At 43.8% G+C, this 16,004-nt stretch overlaps 1 protein-coding gene across 21 annotated transcripts in view; it reads left to right on the forward strand.

Annotated features, from left to right (window-relative positions):
- Positions 1 to 16,004, forward strand: part of ASPH (aspartate beta-hydroxylase) — a 204,157-nt gene that overhangs the window by 16,162 nt on the left and 171,991 nt on the right. For 3 of the 21 annotated variants that reach the window (XM_021089320.1, XM_021089326.1, XM_003361106.4), the window contains exon 1: positions 12,732 to 12,890. The exons of 15 other annotated variants lie outside the window; for them this stretch is intronic. In XM_021089320.1, coding sequence (XP_020944979.1) covers positions 12,875 to 12,890 — 16 coding nt within the window. In that variant the 5' untranslated portion in view covers positions 12,732 to 12,874. Of the gene's footprint in view, positions 1 to 12,338; positions 12,891 to 16,004 lie in introns of those variants that run through there. 3 more of the 21 variants (XM_021089321.1, XM_021089328.1, XM_003125613.5) reach the window with 2 other exon arrangements.

The following is a 16,004-nucleotide window of genomic DNA, read 5'->3' on the forward strand; positions in this document are numbered from 1 at the left end:
CTCTTTCAAAAAGGCCTAGTGTTTTTTGTTTGGGTTGGGTTTTTGTAATTGCTTGCAGTCCCGGAGGGCTGCCTACAGGGTGTGTTTCTCAAGGAGTCCCCTGGAGAGTGAGTGTGATCAGTCCCACCCTGTGTTGGTCGGCTGCATCTGGAATCCTGTTTCAGTTGTGGAGGGTGCACATTAGGGAGACGATGGTGGGGACCACCTTTCAGATGAAGGTGCGGGGGTAGGGGGTGGACCCCACCTTTCCGATGAAGCCCCGAGATGAGGGTGTGCTAACCTGGTGGGGGAGAGGGTTGAGCACCCTGGGGCGCCGGCCTGAACGAGAGGCCCCCCCCCAGGAGGCGGCAGAGGACTTAGATGGCTCCAAGGCGTCCAGTCGCAAATGCCCGGTGAGGAGGTGGAGGTCTGTGGGCCGCAGAGACGTGGTGGGGAGAGCATTTTCCCTTCGGGTTGACACAAGTCGGAGGCCAGACGTGCAATCAGTGTGCTTTTCATTACTGCTGGCTTTAGGTCTTGATCCTCGCCTTCTCTTATTGGTTTATTTTTATTTTATTTATTTTTTTTGTCTGTATAGGGCCGCACCCACGGCATATGGAGGTTCCCAGGCTAGGGGGTCTAATCAGAGCTTCAGCTGCCAGCCTACACCACAGCCACAGCAACGCCAGATCCCAGCCACGTCTGTGACCTACACCACTGCTCATGGCAATGCTGGATCCTTAACCCACTGAGCAAGGCCAGGGATCGAACTCACAATCTCATGGTTCCTAGTCAGATTCGCTTCCACTGCGCAGGACAGGAACTCTTTATTGGTTTATTTTAAAATCGGTTTAATTTCATTTTTATGTTTATATTTATCCAATCTTTTGTTTTGAAACTTTAAGATCTATTTAACAGCAAAAAAGATTTCCACATCGAAAGGTTCCTGTGCTCTTCACCTGCGTTTACCAGCTGTAAATGGCTGTTGGCTGTGTTTGCTTTTTTTAAGTATTGATCTGCCTTCTTCTCCCTCCCTCTCTCTACCCGCACCCCCCCCCCCCCACCTCCCTTGAACCTCTCTTAAGGTAAGCTGTTAGTCGTCAGGACAGCTGGCTTACCTACTTCCTTCCCTGCACATCTCCTAAGGATGAGCACGTACTTGTATGTAACTGCGGTAAGGTTCTCAAACCTAGGAAGGTAACACTGATACAGTATTACCTAAGTGCACTCCCTATTCAGATTTCTCTAGGAGCCTCTAGAAGCATTTGAAGGTTTTAATTTAATTTTTTTAAACTTATACAGAATCTAATCAAGAATTAATTTGGGAGAGTTTAACAATTCAGATTCCTTAGCATTTACCCTCTGGAATCTCTGATTCTTTAGGACTAGAATGCACCTGGAGATCTGTATTTCCCCAACTTTTTAGTGTTAAAAAAATTCAAACCTTCGAGCGGGTTATAAGAGAAATTCATCTAGATCCATCAGTTATTAATATTTTGGTAACTTTGCTTTTTTTTTTTTTTTTTTTTTTTTTTTGGTCTTTTTAGGGCCTTACCCAGGCTAGGGGGTTCCCACGCTAGGGGTCCAATTGGAGCTATAGCCACCTGCCTACACCACAGCCACAGCAACACAGGATCCAAGCTGTGTCTGAGAACTACACTGCAGCTCATAGGAACTCCGGATCCTTAACACACTGAGTGAGGCCAGGGATTGAACCTGCTTCCATGAGGATGTTAACTGCTGAGCCAGATGGGAACTCCCCATTTTGTTTATTCATTTTTCTGCTGAATCATTTGCAAGTGAAATCATGATACTTTACCCTTAATATCTTCAGCACGTTTTCCCTGTGAACAAGGATATGTTCCTATAAACCACAGTGTAATATCACACTCCGGAAGTTTCACATGATTTACAGCACTGTGACCTGACTAAAGCCAGTAGTCACATCTTCCTAATTTATTCCAGTAATGTCCTTGAAATAGCCCCCTCTACCTTGAATTCTTGATGTCTCTTTTATACAGAGGTTTTTTTTTAATTAAAATAGATTTTCTCCCACAAAGTCTCATGGGCAAACGATATGCCTTTTCTCCAATATATGTTGCTTTTTGCGATTTTTCTAAAGATCTTACAGGATGGATAGGGTGAAAATCACAGTAAGGAGACACTTTTTGATTTCTTCCCTTTACAACAGTCTGGTAAGTTAAATTCGTGAGTCATGAAATGTTGGGGTGGGGAACATGCAGATAAAAACACAAGTACACTGGCTTTAGGAAGAAGAAGTTCAAGTCTTGGCAGGGCTGTTGAGTGGCAGAGGAATAGATTTATCCCATCCAGTTGAACCTGAGGGAATAATAAGTTGCTTAGAAACATTTTGAGACTCATTGGAAATAATGAAAATATTCCTTAAAATTATCAAAGTTCTCTTGCTTTTCCTCTGTGATACCTGCCACTAACAGATATTTAGTTGACACCCTGGACTTTGACTTGGGAACTGTCCTTTTCACTGGCACAAGTGTTTGAGTCAGTAACATGGCTTCTGTCAGCGACTGTGTCACAGATCCAGTGATTGTGTAAAAGTGCTAAAACAGACATCGCATTTCAGAATGTAAAGCGTGGAAACCCTCTCAGTGTTTAAGTAACATTTTCTAATTTTTTGATATATTTAAAATATATATGTATATATATAATTAATACATTAGGCATCATCCAAATTAAAAATTTTTACTCTTTAAGAAGTTCCTGTGTGGCTCGGTGGGTTAAGGATCTGGTGGTGTCACTGCTGTGGCTCTGTTCACTGCTGTGGTGGATTCAGTCCTTGGCCCAGGAACTTCCACATGCTGTGGGCACTGCCAAAAAACCCCTTTACCCATTAAAAGATGCTTTAGGAAAACGAATAGGACAGTCATAACCTGGGAGAAAATTTTGTAACACATGTATCTGTTAAAGGACAGATGTCCATAAAAATAAAAAGAACTCCTACAGTTCAATAAAAAAAAAAAAAAACCCAATTAAAAAATAAACAAATGTACAAAATATTTGAATAGACAGTTCACAAAAGATTAAATGGTTAATTTGCATGTGAAGAAAGTGCTCAAACATTGGCCCTCAGGAATGCAAATTAAACTACAGTGAGAGACCTCTGCATACTCAGAAAGGCTAAAACTAAAAAGACTGACAACACCAAATGTTGGCAAAATCTGAGAACAAAAGAACTCTTATACCTTCTTGGCTGGTGTATAAAATGGTAGAACCACTTTGGTGAAAAGTCTGGCAGTTTCTTATAACATCAGGTGTACTGTGCCGTGGAAACAGCAGCTTTATTTATAATAATCCAAGTCAGGAAACAGTTCAGGCTTTTAGCTATAGGAGAATACTCTGAAACACTCTGGTGTATTTATCTTTTACCTGTATACTCTGAAATACTCTGGTGTATTTCTCCCTCCAGTGGCCTACTTCCCAGCAACAGGAAAGAATGGAGGACCACTGAACATACCATAAAGCTGGGGGTGGGTAGGTGGGGCCATACACAGACAGCCACGTACTGCAGAATGCTGTTTTTAATGACAGTTCAAAAACAGGCAAAACTAACCTGCACTGAAAAAAAGGCAGAACAGTGGGGCTGTCCCTGGAGTTTGGGTTGATGCAGAATGTGTCTGGTAAGAGCCATGAGAGAACTTAGGGGTGGCTTGATGTCCTATGTCTTGATAGGGATTTGGGTTACACAGTGTATATTTTAGTGAAAACTCAGGAAGGTACACGTAAAATTAGGGCATTTCATTTTATGTAGATTGTATGTAAAAATGATAACTTTTGGATTGTAATTTATGATATAGAAACTGAAGTTCTTAGAAGCGTGCTAATGTCTACAGTTTATTTTTTTTAATGAAAAAAATTTTTTGGCCATGCCCACAGCATACAGAAGTTCCCCAGGCCTGGGATCGAACCCATACCACAGCAGCAGCCCGAGCCATGGCAGTGACAACGCTGGATCTTTAGCCTGCTGAGCCACCAGGAAACTCTTACAGTTTATTTTGAAATGCATTCGACATAGAAAATGGATTAATGGATGGACATAGAGGGGTGAATAGACATGCCATAAGCAACATGATAAAATGATAATCATAGAATCAGTGATACGGAGAGGGACAGTCCATGTGAAATTCTTTCAGCTTTGTTGTACATTTGGAAATTTTCATAATAAAATATTTTGCAAATATTCACATATTGTTTGAATCCTGTGAAATAGCCACTTTCGTGGGCCCCGAATGATCAAATACGGGCAGTTTTTTATGGCTCAGCCCACATGTTGTAGCTGTTATTTAGCAGTCTTGGCCTGACAGCACGACGCTTCATTTTCCTCTGTCATTGTGGTTAGCCGGGTAGATTAATCTCTGGGTAGCAAAGGCTGGTGACCATCTCAGAGAGTGGTGTCACACAGATTCCTCAACACCCCAGTCACTCTCCATTTTGAAAAGTCTGTCTACTTTAAATACGATCTCATTTTCAAGGCAGGTTTCTTGTCCCCCGTGGCAGGAAGGCAGGAGGGCCTGAAGGGGGGACTGGGATGTGTACGCACCCCACATGGCTGGGCGGGGCCCTCCTGGCCTTTTCTGCTCTAGCCTCTTGGGAGTCCCTGGAAAGGAGCTGGTCCCCTCGCTGGTCCCTGTCAGAGTCGCCTGCCGGTTGATAAGATGCAATGACCATGGATGCCCTCACATGACAGGCACCCAGACGCCTCCTCTGGACGCTCTTTGGAAAGCTTGGGGGACCCTCACCTAGGGGCACTCTCCTGAGCAGGTATACAGCTTCTTCCTGCCCTCCTGGGCGTTCGCTCCTGAAGGGCAGTACACTCTCTCTTGCGCCTGGGAACCCCTGGCCTGGCAGTCAGCCCTTTTGAGTGAGATGCCGGCACGAAGCCCCCTCCGTCCTTTTCGGGCCATAGGAGTCGGGCATCTGGCCAGGCTGCAGCCCGCCTGGTAGCTGCCGCCTCCCCCCCACTCCATGTCTTTGCTTCTGCTCAACTCCCTTAGGTGGGCCATGGAGTCTGACGCTTGAGTAAAGGTGCCCGGCACAGGAGACATCCGTGCCCCCAACCTCGGGCACTCCTAGTCTCTTCAAGGGATTCTCCTGCAGGACCCTTGTCTCTCCTTTGGCTTTAGACAGGGAGTTGCTGGAATTTATAAATGAATATTCATTTCTTATTAAGTTTGTTGACACTGAGACTCACTATTCCCCAAGTGTGGTGATTGAGCTCTTGGCAAAGCTGTGAGATTTCCATGGAGATAGCTGTCAGAAAGGATGCAGTTCATGTAATGTGGGGAAAGGACACTGGTAGCCAATCAGTCATTTTTAATTGGTCATGGCTTCTGCAAGGAGTCAAGGTAAACTGAGCCATCCAAGGAGACTGTCCCCATGAGACCGCCCTCACTTCACATAGCAGCCCCAAGTTTGGAGGAGCTCAGGGATGCTATCCATTCAGACCAGCTGGCCACAAATGTGGGGGTCCCCACACCCACTCTCAGGCTTGATAGTTCATTGGAATAACTGGGAACTCAGAAAAGTGCTCTATTCACCACTGCAGTTTATTACAGTGAGAGGATACTGATTAGAACCAGCCGGAGGAAGAGACTCAGGGTAAAGTGGAAAGATTCCAAACACAAAGCTCCCATTGTGCTCAGGGAGATCAGTGTGGGACAATAATACGTATGGATTGTTGCCAACTAGGGGAGCTCATCTGAGCCTTTGGTACCCAGAGTTTTTTACTGGGGCTCCAGAGTTTTTTACTGTGGGTATGGCTAGCATTACCCGATACAGCCGTACAGGCTGCCCCAAAGTCTCCTCGTAAATCATATTGTTTGTCCTGGGGCCAAAGTCCCCAAGCTAACCAATCCCTGCTACCAGGCAGGACATTCCAGGGACCTCCAAGGAGGCTGGGGCAAAAGCCAGACCTCTCTTTGGGTCAAGTTAATTCTTCACTACGCACTTGCAGCTATTATAATAATTGCAGCTATTCTTGCTTTTTATTTATCTTTTTTATTGGCTTCATTATTGTTGATTTGTTTTATAAAGGGTCATTGGCTGTCCCCAAAATGTATTGTGATGCATAATTGCATCGGCTGTTTTTTTTTTCCTGTAATTTTTCAAGACGCATATGTTTTGTATTTTACCTGTGAATTTTCTGTGTATTTTGTGCTGATGCTTTCATTTGTTCCCTATCTCCCCTCCCTCTTGGCATCTACAGGGTACTTTGTTGCAAATGCTGAATTTTGTCCTAGAAAGTGGAAGCTGGTGGGGAAGGATGGCTGTGGATCTTTTGCTGTCTAAATGGGTTAAAGTCAGACACCTTCAGGCCTGCAGCTGCAGACGGGTGACGGTCACACATGATGGCTTTGTGACCTAGTCTTAATGCCTTGTTTAAATGAGGGAGGCTAGGCTTTTCTGCTGGCTTTGTTTTTGAAAAAAAAATACCCTTTTTTTGTTTTGAGTGAACTTTTAACAATTTTTTTCTTTTTCTTTTTTTCTTTTCTTTTTTTTTTTTTTTTTAAGGGCCACACTCATGGCATATGGAGGTTGCCAGGCTAGGGGTCAAATTGGAGATGCAGCTGCCGGCCTACACCACAGCCACAGCAACACCAGATCCAAGCCACATCTGCGACCTACACCATAGCTCACGGCAACGCCGGATCCTTAACCCTCTGAGCGAGGCCAGGGATCCAACCTGCGTCCTCATCCTCTGAGCCACGACGGGAACTCTGGAAAAAAAAAAAATCTTTTTGGTTGTTTTTAAACAATTTTACACCATCTCAGAGTTTCTGAATGGATACCACAACTTATTTTTTTTTAAATACCTTTTCCCACTCCCAGTCCGGCAGGCGCCCGTCACAGTGTGAACACCATACTAATAGCCGTTACCCATACAGACAAACGGTTGATGAGTTCGGGCCATTCTTTCTAGGAGACTAAGTGTTCTGTCTTTATTGAATCATCTGTAGGGAGAACTAATGAAGTCTAAAGAACTAACTCATTGGGCCTGGCATGGGCTTTTGGAGTTAACTATCATTTCTTTTTCTTTTCTTTTTTTTCTTTTTTTGGGGGCTACACCCATGTTGTGTGGAAGTTCCCAGACCAGGGGTCGAACCCATACCACAGCAGTGACCTAAGCTGCTGGAGTAACAACACTAGATCCCCAATCCACTGAATTACCAGGGAACTCCAGCTTCTTTCTTTTGGGGCAGGGGGCAGATTTTGGCCACTCCTGCAGCATGTGGTGGGACCCAGGCTAGGGATCAAACCCATGCCATAGCAGTGACCCAAGCCACTGCAGGGACAAAGCCTGATCCTTAACCTGCTGCGCCACCAGGGAACTCCCATTTTTAGCCTCTTACCAGTGCAGTTTTGGTTCATCACATAGTCATAAGGTGAGGTTGATGGGCCTGACTTATGATTCCGTTGTTCCCCTCTGCAGTGAATCAGCAGTTGTACAGACAGAGACATAAGCCAGAGCAGTGGGTCTCCAACTTGGGGTTCCAAAGAATAATAAAGATTAAAGAAATAGCTGCTGCTAATATTTCTCTTCCCTTTATTTATCCTGATGCAAATGGAAATGACTTTCTCAGTTTTGTTTTACTAAATTCTAAAACCCACAGCAGCCTCCCGTTATCCCTTGAGCCATGCAAGCCTCCCCCAGGGCCAGCCAGGGGCCCTGTTTTAGGTGTCTGGCTGTTGGGCTGGATGAATGGCCTGCAACACCTTTGTACTTGGGCCTTCTCATGGTCAGACTGGGTGTCTTTCACCCAAGATGGATCAACAAGGAATATTTATCTGACACGAAGAGATGAAGACTTGGTCATGGACCCCTTCAGTGTGGCCTTTAAGTTCACACAAATGAACGTATTTCCAAAACAGAAAGGGACTCACAGACCTAGAAAACAAACTTATGGCTACCAAAGGGGAAAAGCTGGTGAGGGGCGGGATTAATCAGGAGTTTGGGATAAACATGTACACTACTCTATATAAGAGAGATGACTAATAAGGACTTACTGTAGAGCACAGGAAACTAGTCAGTATTTTGTAATAACCTGTAAGGGAGAAGATTCTGAAAAATTACGCGTATATGTATATATCTGAATCGCTGTGCTGTACACCTGAAACTAATACAACATCGTAAATCAACTATACTTCAATTTAAAAAGAATTAAGGAAAAAGAGTCAACTAGAGGAGCACGAGCCGGCAAAAAAGATTGGGAATTAGAATGTCCAGAAAGGTAGCAGAAACACCAGGTGGTTCTGGAGTAATGAAGGTCAAGGGAAGAGAATACTTAAGAAGGAGGGAGAATGCTTCTGAGGGGCAACTTAGATAAGGACAGAACATTTCTGTTGGGTTTAATGACACGGAAGCAGTTCCTAGGACACGGGAGCTGCCACGGTGGAGGCATGTGGCAGAAGCCAGGTTGCAGTGTCCGGGCTGTAAGGAGTGATGGGCGGCCAGAGAATGAGAGCAGTGAAGTGACAGCTCTGCAGAGAGTGCACCTGTGATGGGGAGTGATGGGGAGGAGGGAAGGTGCAGTCTGGGGCCCAGGCTGGTGGTGGAGCTGAGAACAGAGAGAGGGCAGGGTGGCTGAGGAGGGAGGGGGAGGACTTGAGAGGAAGGCAGAGAGTGCCTGCAGGTGGGTTCAGTCTGCAAGGGTTGGCAGCACACCGTCAGGACCATCCCTGCTGATGGCTCTGTCTTCTCTGTGATGTAAGAGTGGCATTTTTTTCCTTTGACTTGAAAAGATAGACCACTTTAGAGGCAGAGAAATAGCCGTCGTGGAGAATGGAAAAGCAAGCTCTGTAAGGGTGTGTGGTGGAATCCGCAGGCAGGTGGGCTCCACTGCCTGGTGCCAGACTTGCCCTCGGTGCCCAGCCGCCCTCACCATCGGGCGGTGGGGGAGTAGCTGTTTGTCCAGGGAGCTAGTGATGGCAGATTGATACAGTGAAAGGGTACAGCAGCAGGTGTTTAGTGAGTCAGGAAGCCGTTTAAATGAGGAACCCTGGGCTTTGGAAAGATGTGAAGACAGAAGGTGAAGAGAAGGTAAGAAAAAGGAGATGCCAGAGAACTACCTGGTCCAAGAATGTGTTGAGTAAACAAGCTGGAACAATGGGACAGTTGTGATCCCAGTGGATATTTTCGTTCTGTGCATCACATATTCGTTGGAACATAAACCTTTTCCTGTAGAGAAAGTGTTCCCTGGCTGGGGGTGAGTTTAAGGAGATTTTACTCAGTGTCTGCTGAGCTGTCTCTTGTTACTTCTGTACTACTGCCTACCTAATGTTAGGTCTAGAATGATAAACATGCTCGTGTTTGCTGTGTTTGCTCTGGAGAAGGTATGTGTGATGAAAGGTTTGGGGGTTTTGTTTAAAGAACTCTATTTTTGGCACCTCAGTCTTTGTCATGCACCCCAACAAGCCTTGCTGTGCTCATAGGGTTGCAGGACCTGTTAGGATGATTGTGCCAGGAAAACTGCAGAGATATGTCAGCAAGAATGAAGATGCCATGGGGAAGGTGCGTTAGGTTACGTTGAGGACAAGGCTCGTGGTGAGACTGTGACAGTGAGTGTGTGGCTCTGCAGTGAAAGGGAACAGGTCAGTGGGGATGAAAAAACGAAGGCAGGAGAACCTGATGTGCCGGCCACACAGCTGGACGGTGCAATCTCGGCGAAGAAGAGCTCACGGGGGAGGGGAGGGCGGTGACGGGGCGGAGACAGGAGGAGCTTAGTGGAATCCTGGACCTTGCGGGAGCAGGGTTCTGTTTTCTTCTTTAGGTGGTGAGCAGTGAAGGTCTGGAACTTGGTAACAGCTGGCGCTCCTTTCCCTTGCTGCAGACGCAGAGAATTAGGATGTCTAGAGCAGCAGTGCCATGACTCCGCATATGTGTGGTCACTATATCAGCCGCATCACAGCACTTGGGAATTTACTAGAAATGCACATTCTCAGGCTCCGCTCCAGACCTACAGAATCGGAAACTCTGGGCGGGACCCGCAATCTGTGTTTCTAGTACCCCTCCAGGTGACTCTGAAGTTGAGAACCACTACTGTGATAGCTGATTGGGTAAAGGGAGGGAACTCAAGAGAGCTCAGGTGCCTTTTTACTTGGTTGGTTTTGAAGGCAGGTAGAGCGCTGGACTCCATAGGTTCTTGTTGTCTCCAGTGGCATCAGGCTGAGAGTAATAGTCTCAGAGCACATGATAGATGTTTGACGTTTCTTGGACCTAGACATTTGCTATTAATTCTAGCACCTCTTATAAGAAATAGTTAATAATACTTTAGTTCTCTTTGCTAGGGTTTTAAAAACATGATTTGCTATATGCAAATTTTGTTTATTTAATACAAGTTTTTAGAAACATATCCCATCATAAAAATGAATAGTTATTCTATAAGATAGTTCCTTGGAACCCAGAATTTCTTTTCCTTTAAGAAATGTGGTAGAATGGCGTTCCCATCGTGGCTCAGTGGTTAACAAATCCGACTAGGAACCATGAGATTTTGGGTTTGATTCCTGGCCTCACTCAGCGGGTTAAGGATCTGGTGTTGCGGTGAGCTGTGGTGTAGGTTGCAGATGCGGCTTGGGATCTGGAGTTGCTGTGGCTCATAGGCCGGTAGCTACAGCTCCAATTCGACCTCTAGCCTGGTAACCTCCATATGCCACCATTGCGGCCCTAGAAAAGACAAAACAAAACAAACAAACAAACAAACAAACAAAAAAACAAAAAAAAGAGAAAGAAAGAAAGAAAAAAGAAATGTGGTAGATTAAATGTTATTTCAGAGCCATTTATCCTAATCACCTTATCTAGAATAACAGGTATGCCATTAATGTGAAACTAAGGAAGGAAGATATTTTATTTAAATAATTGTAAAACTGTTGCAAAACATAGAGGAGGAGGTAAAGCCTAGGAATATATGTGATGAAGATTTTTGGAGGAGACCTAATTGGAGCTTGTGCTGAAGGAGCCTCAGGGATGAGACACACCCATACTTAGTAGCTGTGATTCTTGTTTTCAGTTCAGAGACTGAAATTTAGGATGCAGCTGGCCTTGCACAGATCCCCAAGGGGAGAGAGGGAACTCTGGCAGCCTCTGCATTCTTGGTGGCAGGCAGGGATCATGAAAAGAGCTGGGAATTGGAGATGAGGAGACTTGTGCACGAGTCTAGATTGATTCAGTCAAAATAAGTTTCGTGCATGACTTCAAGAAATATTTACCTGCCTAGTTGGTGTCAAGACAGGTTTGATCGGCAAGGAAATCAAGGCCCAAATGATAACTTTACCCAAATCAAAGGTGATGATGCAGCTGGAATTGAATCCAGGTCTCTTAAGTCTGAAATGGGCTACTGCCGTGTAAGTGTGGTGGCTTGGTTTTCAGTCGTCCCAAGAAGGGCTCTCTGGTCACTCTCACTCTTTCTTTGAAAACCACAGAAGCTTCTGAAATATTTGTCTAATCAATTTGTATGATAGTTGATCATCTATCTTAAGCCCCTGTCTCCAGATGATGCATTATCATTCAGCATTTTAGTAAGCACCGGCTTCAGTGGGACACATCCTTGAGGAAAGGAATGGCTCTCGGTCAGGACACATGAGACCCTGGTCAGTTTTGATGTGTTGTCCCTGCTCCCCTGTTCACTCTGTCCCAGCCTTGGGCCATCAAATATTGGTGTCTTAGTTTGCTGACTCCTTTTCAGAACATTAAACTGTTTAATTTGCATGGGAGGCATTCGCTTTGAGAAAAAATTGAAGACTCATAAACCACTTTGAAAGGTTGCTGCTTTGTTCTGGATACTATTTGTGTTAAATTAATTTGGTGGACTGATCAGAGCTCTGATGAATTCTGTGAGCTGCTAATCTTAGATCAGTGAATAAATTGGGTTGGTTTTATTTCCCAGAAGAGAATATTTGAGGAGAGGGGGCAGGAGGGACATAGCAGAAAATCAGAATGCAGCTGTACAGTCTCTTTCTGGTTCCCTGAGATCGTGTTTCCTAGGTGAGACTCTTACTGATGAAAAGTTCCTTTCCTTGTCCACCTCTCCATGCCTTTCTGCCTTGCTCTCCTCCCCTCCTTCTCTAGGGAGACCCCCTCCCCCGACCCCCGATGCACCCATGGCGTGAGGAAGTTCCTGGGCCTGGGATTGAACCGGAGCCATAGCAGCAACCTGAGGCCACTACGGTGACAACTGCAGATCCTTAATCTGCAGCACAGGGAAACTCCCGGGAGACAGTTTGTTATTATTGCTTTACTTTTGCTGTTGGAGGACTTAGTCTTGGGATGGTAATGCTTATGAATCAGAATTCTGGAGCATTAATTTATTTCTTACCATGTAGGGTTCTGTTTTGTTCAAATGAACTAAGCAATGGGCTTTCCATGTAGGCAGTCAGTGATTCTGAGAGGCCAATTCAAGCTGTTGCTGGGTGTGGGGCCACGGTTTAGAGCAAGACCTGTTTTGGTTTGGAATGATTTTGTACTTAGGCTAACAGCATTCAAGACTGATTCCAGAAACCCCACACTGGCAGCACGTTTGTTCCATTTGTTTTTTTTTCAACATGCCTGATTTTCTTTTTAGGGTTTGGAGTTGGGGGATAGAGCCAGCCCAGAAAGGAATCCCATAAGTGGGAGAAAGGCAGTCGGACTGTTAGCAGAGCATTTCAGTCTGAGTGATTAGCAGTGTTTGGTCATGAGGAAGAGGCCTCTAAAAATAACTGGTGAGCAGAATTTTCGGCAGGTCCAATTTCAGTTCTAGAGGCCTTGCCTGAGGAGCCACTGGCCAGCCCACAGCTCAGTAGGAAGGCCTGCAGTGCCGGACACCTGCTGATAGGGCTTTGGTCCTTTTCCTTCCATATATATTATTCATGGATTGAGGAAATCACAATGGCAGAAGGTAGAGGTCTGTCTTTATTGTTAGGGTGGTTGAAAGTGGTTTGGGATTTGGCTGATAGTATTTAGTTTGATTTTCAGTTGTGCGCTGTGCAGATATTTTTGGCCAAGTGCTTTGACTGCATCTTCTGCATTTTCTATTTTGAACTTCTGGAGACCTCGACATTTCACATAGTTTAATTTTTTGGTGGGATAATCTGTCTTTAATGTGAATAGGAAGTTTTAGCGTCTTATAATATATTTTAGGGTATTATACTACCAGAGACCGCATTTTACAAACTTTGGAAAAATGAACACGTGGTCTGCCTTGGTCTTAGAGGTTAATTACAGTGAATTTAAAGACATGTGTGCATTCAGATCTCATGTAAAATTATGAGAAATGTCAGGTCTGTACAAGTTTCGTCTTGTGTTGGTGAGTGCACTTTGTTGGCTCAAGCAGAGACTTAACCACATGTGGGAAGGGACCTAATTTTTGCAAAGCAGACCACAAATATAAGAGAAGACACTAGGGTTTTATTTTGTTTTTTAAATTGAATCATTAACCTTGAACTATTCTTTAATAGTGTGTTGAACTTACATTTTTATGTTTGTTTTTGCTTGGTCAGTTAAGATTGTCTTTTCATTTAATTGAAATCAAGCTACATTGGCTCATGAGGTCGAAAACGTATTTAAGGAAAGAAAAAATAGACGTATTAAGACAGCTTCCAACTCTCAGCTGCCTGAGCAGTGGCTGGAAGGATTCTATTATTAGTATAGAGAAGATGGGTGTCTCTGCTGTGGACACCGTTTTAAATAAATGGTTAGAATGGGTCACTTGACTTTTGTGATAAACGGTGCCTCGTGAAGCCGAGAAGAAGAATATGAGGCTCAGATCTGACTTTCAGTTCTTGCAGAAGGCGTTTCCCCCTTCTCTCTGGATTGCTTAATCCACATAGGCAAAATCCACTGTTACTTCTGACCCACTTTTAACAGTTCTTGGCTTCAAAGGATGACATTTTGTAATGTGGAAAAGTAATAAGTTGGATGAGTTGCTTTTTTTTTTTTTTTAACTTGACGTGTGTGAGTTTATGTTGTACGTATGAAAGTACCAGCATCATCACCAAACTCATAAATGGTCGAGTTATAACTCACTTCGTTGTAGTTGTAGCTCAGTGAGGGACTAGCATTCAGGGGTACATCTTCGGTTCTCCCTTTCCTTAACCAAATAAATACAATTTCCGATTGTCCCCAGCCCGCTCTTTGTTTTGTAGAGACTCATTCTGTTGCTCACTGCAGTCGTTTTCTGTGTTCAGTGGTACGTGAGAGCGTTGTCTGATTTGGTCATTACTTTTAACGGGTCAACATGGAAAAAAAAAAATGCATCACGTAGGTCTTGCCGTATGAAAAAAACATGCCCCATTAAAAAATCTTTTCACTAATTTCTGGGGCTGCAGGTTGAATATGGAACCAGAAAGCGAAATGAAAATTCTTAGATTTATTCTCATCTGAGAAAAGAGGGAAGACTCCAAGATGTTCTTCCAGAATAAGTTTGGAACAGAGTCCTGGTTTCAGGTTTGCTCGGGGAGTTGTGTTAACTTTCTGGAAGGGTTTACCTTACTATGTTTTGGTTTTATTTTTTCTGTTTGGTTGGACAGAAACTGATCTTCCCTTAGGGACTAGGCACACCGTATTTACAAAATAACGAATCAGAAGTGTGTCACTTGGTGTCAGTTAAAAAGTCCCCCTAAAAAAGATGTCTTCGGCAAGACTCCTTTTTATAATTTACCGTTCTGTTCCTTTATGGAATTAGTAAATATTAACAGCAAAAAGATTAATAGTGCTAGAGTAACACCTTATTTATTTAACATTATAAAGGGATGGGTAAAATAACGTTAATTGTTGCATGTTCTAGCTAAATAACCTTTACCCTTTTCTTGACATTGATCTTTTAAAGTGATAAATCAATTTAATAAAAAAATACTTTGAGGGAGTTCCCGTCGTGGTGCAGTGCAAACGAATCCAACTAGGAACCATGAGGTTGCACGTTCTATCCCTGGCCTCGCTCAGTGGTTAAGGATCCTGAGTTGCTGTGAGCTGTGGTGTAGGTTGCAGACGTGGCTCGGATCTGGTGTTGCTCTGGCTCTGGCATAGGCTCTGTAGCTCTGAAGACCCCTAGCCTGGGAACCTCCATATGCTGCGGGTGTGGCCCTAAAAAGCAAAAAAAGAAAAATTTTGAATGAAACTTTCCAAGGTTTATTTTACATTTCTTGCCTTCTTAAACAGTTTAAAATAAGATTTTAATGAAAAATTAATATGAATATCATTATTACCTTATAGTAGAGATTATTTTAATAGTTAAGGACTGTAAATTTAGGGGTTAAGGACTAGTCATGGTTTACCTCCAGCATCCATCATAACGAGCCTCCTGCCACTCTTCTAAGGTCTAGTGTCTATTCTTGCTGTTTTTGAACATTTTATAGGCCTTCCTAACATCAGCACTTTGTTATTTTAACTTCTGTAGGTTAGGCTGTCTTTAAAGTCTATTCTTTAGTTTTGTGCAGTGAGTTTGGGAACTTGACTGAAGTTAAGAGTCATGTCTAAAGTAAAAGGAATAGATTCTCGGTAAAGCTGTGTTCTTTACTGTGTTCGACTTTCTCTCTCTTCCCTCCTAATCCCGTCTCTCTGTCTTAGTACATGCATTTACAAAATGAAAAAAAGAACAACTTCTCCACTTTTTTGCTTGTATTTGTTGTCGCAGGTCAGTAACTTAAACAAATATTACTGAATTAATTTGGATAAATAATACTGTCCTTTTGAGAATCTCAGAAATTTTCCTCTTCCATTTCTGCTTTAAGAAAGAGATAGAAATGGACAATGGATTCAAATGATTATTTTGTTTTATTATATATTATTTATTATATATTACTTTGTTTTTACTATTTCTTTATAAGCTTATTTTGTTTTTGCTTTTGAGGGCTGCACCTGCGGCATATGGAGGTTCCCAGGCTAGGGGTGAAATCGGAGCTGTAGCCGCTGCCTACATACACCACAGCCACAGCAATGCCAGATCCGAGCTGTGTCTGCCACCTACACCACAGCTCATGGCAACGCCGGATTCTTAACCCACTGAGCAAGGCCAGAGATC

The sequence above is a fragment of the Sus scrofa genome, chromosome 4 (assembly GCF_000003025.6).
Source record: "Sus scrofa isolate TJ Tabasco breed Duroc chromosome 4, Sscrofa11.1, whole genome shotgun sequence".
Lineage (NCBI taxonomy): Eukaryota > Metazoa > Chordata > Mammalia > Artiodactyla > Suidae > Sus > Sus scrofa.